General features: G+C 39.9%; 1 protein-coding gene across 2 annotated transcripts in view; it reads left to right on the forward strand.

Annotated features, from left to right (window-relative positions):
- Positions 1–10,216, forward strand: part of gabra2b (gamma-aminobutyric acid type A receptor subunit alpha2b) — a 47,840-nt gene extending 37,624 nt beyond the window's left edge. For both annotated transcript variants that reach the window (XM_085473476.1, XM_085473468.1), the window contains 3 exons: positions 3,479–3,631; positions 4,166–4,368; positions 7,094–10,216. In XM_085473476.1, the coding sequence (XP_085329602.1) occupies positions 3,479–3,631; positions 4,166–4,368; positions 7,094–7,402 (665 nt within the window). In that variant the 3' untranslated portion in view covers positions 7,403–10,216. The remainder of the gene's footprint in view (positions 1–3,478; positions 3,632–4,165; positions 4,369–7,093) is intronic.
- Positions 10,217–11,136: the final 920 nt, after the last annotated feature.

Below are 11,136 nucleotides of genomic sequence, written 5' to 3' on the forward strand. Positions count from 1 at the left end.
CCGCAAAGCCAGAACATCTTACTATTCATCACTGATTGAAGTAAATAAGAACAACCCCAGGTTTCTCTTCAGCACTGTAGCCAGGCTGACAAAAAGTCAGAGCTCTTTTGAGCCAACAATCCCTTTAACGTTAACTAGTAATGACTTCATGAACTTCTTCACAAATAAAATTTTTATCATTAGAGAAAAAATTACCAATAATCATCCCACAGATGTAATATTATCTACAGCTACTCTTAGTACCATTGATGTTAAGTTAGACTCTTTTTCTCCAATTGATCTTTCTGAGTTAACTTCAATAATTAATTCCTCCAAACCATCAACGTGTCTTTTAGACCCCATTCCTACAAAACTGCTCAAAGAAGTCCTGCCATTAATTAATTCTTTAATCTTAAATATGATCAACCTATCTCTAATAATCGGCTATGTACCACAGGCCTTCAAGGTGGCTGTAGTTAAACCTTTACTCAAAAAGCCAGCTCTAGACCCAGCAGTCTTAGCTAATTATAGGCCAATCTCCAACCTTCCTTTCATATCAAAAATCCTTGAAAGAGTAGTTGTCAAACAGCTAACAGATCATCTGCAGAGGGATGGCTTATTGGAAGAGTTTCAGTCAGGTTTCAGAGCTCATCACAGCACAGAAACAGCTTTAGTGAAGGTTACAAATGATCTTCTTATGGCCTCTGACAGTGGACTCATCTCTGTGCTTGTCCTGCTAGACCTTAGTGCAGCATTCGATACTGTTGACCATAATGTCCTATTAGAGCGATTAGAACATGCTGTAGGTATTACAGGTACTGCGCTGCAGTGGTTTGTATCATATCTATCTAATAGACTCCAATTTGTACATGTAAATGGAGGGTCCTCTTCACACACTAAGGTCAATTATGGTGTTCCACAGGGTTCAGTGCTAGGACCAATTCTGTTTACATTATACATGCTTCCCTTAGGCAGCATCATTAGAAGACAGCATAAATTTTCACTGTTATGCAGATGACACGCAGCTCTATCTATCCATGAAGCCAGGTAACACACACCAATTAGTTAAACTGCAGGAATGTCTTAAGGACATAAAGACCTGGATGGCCGCTAACTTTCTGCTTCTTAATTCAGATAAAACTGAGGTTATTGTACTCGGCCCTGAAAATCTTAGAAATATGGTATCTAACCAGATTCTTACTCTGGATGGCATTACCTTGGCCTCCAGTAACGCTGTGAGTAACCTTGGAGTCATTTTTGACCAGGATATGTCCTTCAACGCACGTATTAAACAAATATGTAAGACTGCGTTCTTCCATTTGCGCAACATCTCTAAAATTAGAAATATCCTGTCTCAGAGTGACGCTGAAAAACTAGTTCATGCATTTATTACTTCCAGGCTGGACGACTGCAATTCATTATTATCAGGATGTCCTAAAAACTCGCTGAAACTCGCTGAAAAGCCTTCAGTTAATCCAAAATGCTGCTGGGACTAGAAAGAGAGAGCATATTTCTCCTGTTTCGGCTTCCCTTCATTGGCTTCCTGTTAAATCCAGAATTGAATTCAAAATCCTGCTCCTCACATACAAGGTCTTAAATAATCAGGCCCCATCTTATCGTAATGACCTTGTAGTACCATATCACCCTATTAGAGCACTTCGCTCTCGCTCTGCAGGCCTACTTGCTGTCCTTAGAGTATTTAAAAGTAGAATGGGAGGGAGAGCCTTCAGTTTTCAGGCCCCTCTTCTGTGGAACCAGATTCCAGTTTGGATTCGGGAGACAGACACTATCTCTACTTTCAAGATTAGGCTTAAAACTTTCCTTTTTGCTAAAGCATATAGTTAGGGCTGGACCAGGTGACCCTGCATACTCCCTTAGTTATGCTGCAATAGACATAGGCTGCCGGGGATTCCCATGATGCATTGAGTTTTTCCTTTCCAGTCACCTTTCTCACTCACTATGTGTTAACAGACCTCTCTGCATTGAATCATATCTGTTATTAATCTCTGTCTCTCTTCCACAGCATGTCTTTTATCCTGTTTTCCTTCTTTCACCCCAACTGGTCGCAGCAGATGGCCCCGCCCCTCCCTGAGCCTGGTTCTGCCGGAGGTTTCTTCCTGTTAAAAGGGAGTTTTTCCTTCCCACTGTCGCCAAAGTGCTTGCTCATAGGGGGTCATATGATTGTTGGGTTTTTCTCTGTATTTATTATTGTGCGATCTACTGTACAATATAAAGCGCCTTGAGGCGACTTTTGTTGTGATTTGGCACTATATAAATAAAATTAAATTGAATTGAATTGAACATGACAGGATTACTATCTTCATGCTATAATTGTCTTCCCTCTAAGTGAAGTGATCCCAAGCTTTTCCAGAGAAGACTTATCAGCATCCATATCCTTGCTTGTACATCCCCTTCCCCCATTCCACAACACAAGCACCGGACCGGCATGCAAATTAAATTACAGAAGATACAGTGCTCCATAGAGAGTACTGACAGTGCACTCGATTCCTCCAAATTCCTGTGCTAGCACGTATGCCTGTGTCAAAGACAGAATAAGTCTTCACGTAACTGCTAGAAATACAAGCAGCACATCTACAGTGCTATTAAAGAAAGAGAGGGAATATTACAAAAAAAAATCTTTGGGGATTATTCTGTGGAATTGATATCCCTTCTACCCCCTCCTTCCCACTGCTGAAAAAGACTTTCCTCTTGCCAAGTGGCAGCGTATATCAAGGCCTTCATTTCAAAATCATAGCAAATGAGCTATGTTTCTCTGTTCTGTTGCCATTGGTAACACATCTTTTTCTTTCCATGTCTAATCTTGGCTTCTCTTTGAGATATCTTCTGTTTGAAAAGACTGCCTGATACTGCAGCACTGGCACGGTTTCACCGCCTTGTCAGCTATTAGGCTTTGCTTGGTGGCCGGTAACTCTTACTGCCTACTTTTGCATGTGTTGATGGATTATTACTGTATATCCACTGTGCACTGCTGACAGTTAATCTATGTTTAATACTGCTTTGTTGTCTTAAAGCTTGAGATATAAATATAATATTTTAACAATGTGAATTGCATAAATATACAGGCACAGGAAGGCGTGGGTTTGCACTTGCATAGCTAAATTGGAGTAAGAAGATATTGTTTCTACTTGTGTGGGTTAAAACACTTGACACACTCATTCATCATGGCCCTCACTCCAGTTTTACTATTTTTACACTGATAGATATATAGATGAAAGAAAAGTGTTTTCATTATGAATAATAACCCAGTTACCAAAGTAATAGATGAAAGTCACTTAACTTACCTTTCTTCCCCATTCTGATGATCAGCAAGTCATCTTGACTAAGTCTAGATACCTAAATGCACCAAGTTGAATGAGGAGTTGAAACGATGTACTTAGAAAGTGGCCAGTAAGAGTATATGTTTGATGACAAGAAATCAGAGTGAATCAAGAAGCTGAATTCTTTGCATCATGTAATTAAACCTGATTCTCGTCTCCAGGTGAATATACAGTGATGACGGCTGAATTTCATCTGAAGAGGAAGATTGGCTACTTTGTTATCCAGACTTACCTCCCATGCATCATGACAGTCATCCTTTCCCAAGTGTCTTTCTGGCTGAATAGAGAATCAGTGCCAGCTAGGACTGTGTTTGGTAAGCATATATGACATACATGATGATTGTTAGCACCAGTGTAATTTGAGCTGACTGTTGTAGATGCTGGGTTTTATGCATGTGCTGCAATGGCAGTAAGACCTTCCCCTAGTTTTGTCAAAAATTAACACTGAATATAGGGAATTGTTGGAAGTTAATGGGAAATTCTGTGCAAAAGAAAATGGAATAATGAGAAGGGGGTGGGGGCAGTTCTTACAGGCCCCACTGCTTTTAAATCCAGTTGGCTACGCTACTGCTTGACCTGACTGTAAGCCAAGTGAAAGTAATATTAGTGACTCATCACTGGTTAGCTCACAGAAAGAAATAAAAACACCAAATCTCCTGAGCTCCAGAAGAAATATTAAAAGTTATACGAAATAAGAAAAAATAAAATGATTTTCTTTTCATATGCCTCACTTTGTTCCCCTGCTTCATTAAAGTATTGTGTAGCAGAATGTGTATTACAGTAGAAAAAACCTTAATAAACATTGCCAGAGCTCATATTATTGGCTATCTGCTTGTGTGTGTTTCCAGGTGTAACTACTGTTCTCACAATGACAACTTTGAGTATCAGCGCAAGGAACTCCCTGCCTAAGGTCGCCTACGCCACTGCCATGGACTGGTTCATCGCCGTGTGCTACGCCTTCGTCTTCTCCGCTTTGATTGAATTTGCTACTGTCAATTACTTCACAAAGCGCGGCTGGGCTTGGGATGGAAAAAGCGTGGTGACTGACAAGGTAATGAAGAAGAAAGCGCATCCTCTGACAGGCTCCGCCTTCAAAGAGAATTCATTAGCATTGTACTGTATGCTGAAGGAGGCAGTGCTCAGAGAGCTCAGAGAGCTTTGAAGGCATTTGTTGGAAGCAAAGGGAAACAGCAGTAATGGCCTCTTTAACCTTCCAAGAGTGGAGCCAGAATGCTGCAGCTACTGAGAACTAATAATAAAATCACTCACTCTGAGGCTCAGCATATCGATAAAGAACATAAGTGCAATCAGGTGTTCATCCCCCCTGGTGCTAATAGGTGCCAAACTCAGCCTAGGAAAGGTGAATCCCATCAATGGTCAGATAATGTGTAATTCTTTTGACACGCTTTAATCACAGAGAGCCCTTTCACGTACACTTTGGTCCAACATGAAGCCCCCAGTCATTCCACAAAATCCTTTTTTTACCCTTTATAGCATTTAGTCGAGCAAAACCATACATTCAAATTACAATCCCTATATCAACAGGGGGCAGAAAAGTTTTAAGAACATAAAGTGATAAGGGATTTAAATTTGTAAATGTTGGGATGTGACAAATGTGGCTTACCTCCACAGAAATAATAGGAATAGGCAAAAATAGCTGGTTAGTATTCTGAGCAGTGTGTCTGATTCTTTAAAATTCAGTCTGTCGAGTACAGGCTCCATTAGTCATGAGAAGATGGGTCTGTGTGTTTTCTTTTTCTTTCGGCTGCTTCCTTCAGGGTTCAGCGGATCATCTGCTTCCATCTCACTCTATCCCTCACATCCTCTGTCCATCCACTGTCACACCAACCCTCTGCTTGCTCTCCATGAACTTCTTCCTTGCAGCCTGAGCTGTTGTGCTCATTTCTCATCGTGTCCATGCTGGTCGCTCCCAGGATCTTCAATATCTTCAACTCTGTCACCTGCATTTTGGCCCCCATCTTTTTGTCAGTGCCACTGTCTTCAAACCATACATTAGGGCAGTCCTCACTACAATTCCCCAGAGGTTGAATGTGCAACACCTTCGACCTTTGGGCAACCATTTTTGATTGTGTGGGTCATCTGGTGAGAGGCAATGTGTCTCCAGCCAATCACCATCTGATTCAGACTGACTGCAGTCACTCTCAGACAGATTGGTGCAGGTTTGTAAGTAATTGCTGTCTAATTTATAATTGCAGACAGATTGACAAAATGTTGCAATCAATCTGAGTTGGTCTGCACCAATTAGCAAAACTCATCTGCAATGCCTTTCTTTGTATCTGTTACCATCTACATATATAGAAATTCACATTAAACTGAAATTCACATCAGCTACTTGCTTTTAGAGTCCAAGAGTCCAAGTAACTAATGAATGTAAGTAGTTAATGTTAATTTTTTATCACAGATTGCATGTAACTGTCAACTTGAACCCCGAAAGTCGCAAACTAATAGCAGACTGACTCCATCTTATTGCTGTCTTGATGTGCCAAAGTGTCTTTTAAGATGGGAACTGAGTGTGAGTGGTTGCGGGCCTGGTCCCCATCTTTGAAATAGCTATTTCAAAGCTAAGAGGATCACAAAATCATAGCACATGGCCACAGTAATTTTGCTTGTGCCGCTGACTCCAACCATTGTTTTCCCTAGGGCAGGGGTCGGCAATCTTCAACATCTAAAGAGCCATTTTAGCCCCTCCTACCAAACAGGAGAAAAAGAGCCACACACACGTGGACGGACAGACAGATGCCAGATGTAATATTAGGGTTTTTTTTCATAAAGTTTCATTTATTTTTTGCAGCAGCCACAGTGAGGTGCCGACCCCTGCCTAGGGTGACAGTGACATAAAGTACCATTAATCCACTCGTCTCATCTAACTACATAGTGACTTGCCCTTCAGCAGAGCGCTTAACCCTCAAACTACCACAGAAAAGTCTTGATCTGTCTAAGAGTACAAACATGTTGTACGACATTACATTATATCAGGGGTAGAAGGAAAATCAAGAAATAAAATTTAGGTATAAACATAAATTTAAAAATAAATGCCTGGATAAACATCCAGACATTTATTTTTTTTTAGGAAATGAAAGCAAATCTTGCATAAAATCAGTTCAACGTAATGAGAAAACAAAAACAGAGAGGACGTGTTCTGGTCAGTGAGAAAGCACAAAATCTCAACAGAAATGATACCTTCATGCAAACAGCGAGAAAGATAAAAAGCACTTGATTGTCTTAGTTAAACAATTAATTACCACAGGAGTGGTAATTAAAGTTGCTGGCTCATATAAGTGCAGGCTCATCTTATATAGCATGACGGGTAGCATAAAAAGACAACAAAAGGAATTTTTTCTGGAGCTGCTCAATGAAGCAATGAACCATCATTTCCTTTAACCTGAAAGGGAGAATGCAGATTATCAGAGGGCTAGGTTTGAAGAAAAGTGAAAGAAATCTTTCATCATTCATTTGAAATTGCAACTGTAATGTAATTTTCCTGTCTCCTCATAAAGTTTTAATTTTCACCACGAGGTGGGATATAAGATGGGTGATGGAAGACAGTATTTAGACCTCCTGTTCATGGATAAGTCTGCCACAAACTGCACATCCCTGGATAAAATAAAAGTGGTCTTCATTCTGACTTTGCAAAATGTGCTCGATCCATTACCGGGGTCTTTCCGCTCTCTTCATGTAAATGCATTTTGAAATTCAGGGGCAGATGGTGACAAGTAAAGCTGCCTTTCCAGGTAATCCTTTTGGTCTCTCAACAGAAGAAAGAGAGAGCCTCCATCGTCAAGAAGAATAACGCCTACGCTGTAGCAGTAGCCAACTACGCGCCTAACGTGACCAAGGATTCCAGTACTCTTCCCACCATCGCCAAAGGCGGAGCGACGGACCCAAACAAGCCCAAAGCGGATGGCAAGGCCCAAGAAAGCAAGAAGACCTTCAACAGTGTCAGCAAAATTGACAGGTTGTCACGGATTTTGTTTCCTGTTCTCTTTGGCATCTTCAACCTCGTCTATTGGGCAACCTACTTAAACAAAGAACCCGTTATACCAAATATGGTCCCCTCTGTTTAAGAGACCAGTTTTGATAGCTTCTTGTCTGGGGTCTAAGTAATGAATCAAATACCTCCAGCAACTATGTACACAAACCTTTGCAGAGTGAAGCCCTGGACTGCAGTGTGACCCTCTATCTTCGCCTGTTTTCTACACTGTCTGCAGCACTTTTAAGAGCCCGGCTTTTTGTAAATGTGTATGTATATTTATATTTATGGTTTCATGGTGACATATATTGTACGATGACTCTAATTAGAGTGCATATTTCTTTCAAAGTATGTTTCCAGTTTCAGTACGTGGCTGCTGTACATACAGATCCAATGAAGAGTAAACACATAATCACTAAGAATCACGTTTGATTTCGGATCACTTCTCAGTGTGTTGAATTCTGCTGTAATGCCCACTTTCTTGATATAACAGTATATATTTTTGTCTCGAGTGAAAGGGACTGACTATCGTTTGATTTCTTTCTTCATATAAGAGTCTTTCAACTCTTTTTCTTTATTTCCAAGCCAGTGCAAAAACACACTTGTATAGTACTGTTACAGTTTAAAGCTTGTTTTATTATCTTTGACTACAGGTATGGGGCTTCAATAAAAAAAGAAAGAAAGAAAAAATCTCCAAAATTATCGAAACACTCCCAGATCCTGAAAGGCTGTGAAAAGAAAAAGATATGAAATGAGAATGTGTGGTTCTGCCAGCTCGATGTACCATTTGGGATTACAGGACAATATCGCCAAAGAAACAAACGATACACTATAAAAAAAAGACATATTTCCCAAAGGTTGTGCATGTGTAATATTTGTGCAAAAAATGGGAAAACTTCAGAACTAGCTATACCCCAGAAAAAATAATTTATGTACAACAACAGCAGATAAACGGATTAGTTTTAGATCTCCAAAGGGGAACAGAAGAATTCAAGATTACCCATAAAAATTATTTTCTCTGGCCATCAGGGTGCGCAGATGACCCCACAAAAATAAAACAGAGCGGACAGAAGTGTTGCTTTAAGTGGTATTTATGCTTCTGTGTTAAATATACGCTGTTGTTATGTTGTAACAGCAAACTCTTTATGAACTTGCGCCTGATGTGGACCTACCTAGAACTGCTATTACGTTAATGCAGCCTGCATTAAGCCTGCAGCCTGCTCCTTGTGTTAATGCAGCCTGCTACAACTATTCTTGGCCTTCTTTTCGACTCTAATCAGCTCAAGAACGTCCAACTAGTGTTCTGGCAGCAAAACTGCAGAGTAACGCAGGCACCTTGCCACAAGTGCAAATGCTGGCAATGACAAACATGTGAATTGTACTTCTGCGTCAGATCCGCAAGGAACATTGGAGAAATCCAGAGTTTCCACAAAAGTTTTGCAAGATCCTGAGAAACACTTTTCCCTGCATTTATCGTACTTCCATTAGTACCCGTGAAGCTGTCCAGAACACTGCAGGTGGTTGCTAATGAATGTAACCCAGGCCACCAGGTCAGGGCACGCCTTGCCACGAGTGTTTTCCCTTACAGTAAGGACTCTCTTCAGATGTCTCTCTCTTAAATAAAGCTCTGATTTAATGACATCACAGTTTAGCCCAAACTCAAAATAAAACTCTATAAATCTCTCCCGTGGGCGTGTGTCTTCCGTCGCTATGGTTCTTTTCAAGAACTCCATACTGGTCTGGAAGTGCATGGATGTAAATCAAAAACTTCTTCTGGATTTCGCAAAGCTTTTGTGGGATGTCGCAAAAGTACATCTTCATTTGCACCTGCCCCCCCCCCCCCCCCCCCCCCCCCCCCCAATGTCCCTTGTGAGGCTCCGTAACATTGTAAGTTACGCCATATTTGGAACCCCGTTTTAACCCTACACGGCAACCCATGTACGTAACTACACATCAAGTTGCTGCATGACGCAATGACTTGACTGGCATGGAAGGTATATGGAATAGGGATAAAAGGAGTTTCCGGTTACTACGGAAGTTAGGACGTCGATTTCCCGCGGAAGTCTAAATCATGCTTTAGTTGTAGGCTCTGCAGAGATTCAACACAGAAGTATAAATCTATAATGCTAGCAAACACTTTGCGTATTTACACATCAGCAGAAACTAAACAACATGAACATTCATTTTTTAAAATGTAAGTTGGATGTTTACTCACCTTTTTGTTCTATTTTAGTCTCTTCTGAGTCCTTCCATTAAATATATATATATGAGATGTCAGTTATAGGCAGGAGACTGTTTCACAGAAACACCAACCAGCTAATACCAGAGTATTTATTCACGCCTTTATTACTTTACTTTTAGTTTAGTACATCTATTTATAATCAGGGGTAAAATCTAAATAATTTCATGGGTTTATTGCTCTTGTATAATACAAATGTTCATGTAATTCAGTCTTTAAAGTTAGGGAAGTATCTTGGTGGTGGTTAAAATCCTGCAAAAATGTCCTTTGATCTGTAAACAGTAAGAGGATGCTGGACTCCAAGAATGAGAAAAATGTATTGTTAAACCTGTTTTGCTCATGATTACTGTATATTGTGTGAGAAAAGTCATGTTCAGCCCCATATCAGCAGTCATACATGATACTCTGTGTAAGTTTTTTCATGACGTGATATACTTTTTCTTCACATGGGTATTTTAACTTAATTTCTCTTGATTTGTTTGTTGAAACAAACTTTGCATGGAGACAAAATCTATGATTTTTATAATTTATTTTCATTATGTCCTTGGCTATAATTCATATTTCTCCAACATCCTGACAGAGTCTTAAACATTCCAGATAAAGGGATTGTTCACCAGGCGGATGCTTGATTCAGTGCACTTTTTAATAAAACATTATTTCAGTTCTTTATATCTGGTTTTTGTCCTGACTTTGGAGACAAGAACATAAATGAAGAGAATGAACTGCGTAGCTGCTTATTTTTCTTTTTAACTGTAAAGAGCTTAGTGAAGAAAGACACTGAAGATGGCTACTTTTGTTAGTCCTTTAAGTTCCAACCTTTAAGTCTACTGATGTACAAATGTTCAATTTATTTTTGTGTTGTTATATAAGTTCTGGGTACTTTTAATCACTGTGTTGGTGTGTTTTAAACTTGCTATTTAAAGAGCTAAAATTAACAGTGGATTGTAAAACGCCTTCACAAGTTTCGAACCACCATATATAGTTAATTCCTGAGCCTGCACAGTCATGTTAAAGTTTTCACAGGACTCTATTCAGTACTGCAAAAAGCTAAGTATACTCCTTCTATAGGATTTAAGATGGTAAGTAGCAGCCAGGTGCTGCTAATTGAATGCACAATGAACAATCTTCTTTGGAAAAACAAAAGTGGAGATGCTTGGCTGTAATGCACAGCACCACAATTAGCAAAAATGTTGATGTATATTGAGTTGACTATGAGGCCATCTGGCTCACAGCAGGGGCTTTGCCCAAATAAGGTCATACAACATGCAAATGATCCCAAGCAACATCATCTGAGTGAAACCCAGTGATGGGACCTTTAGAGAAACTCAATGAACTAAAGCAGCATTGAGAAAAAGAATGGGCCAAAATTCTGCATAGAAAGCGCTACTTTTTAAAGACTATTTTTACATTGTGGCCATTAAAGTTGTGATCTTTCGGGATCAGTAATGATGTTTATCCAGTCTTTAAGTGATGACGTAAGAGCCCTGCTTCCGGGTCCAAACTACTCTATGGCTGTTGTGTTTTTAACATGTTTTAATGTTTTGTATCTTGTTCTATTTAATCTCAACAAGCCCCTAAAAACAATCAGT

The sequence above is a fragment of the Copadichromis virginalis genome, linkage group LG2, assembly GCF_057382275.1.
Source record: "Copadichromis virginalis isolate Kocher_CV1m ecotype Utaka linkage group LG2, C_Virginalis_male_GT1.1, whole genome shotgun sequence".
NCBI classification, from domain to species: domain Eukaryota; kingdom Metazoa; phylum Chordata; class Actinopteri; order Cichliformes; family Cichlidae; genus Copadichromis; species Copadichromis virginalis.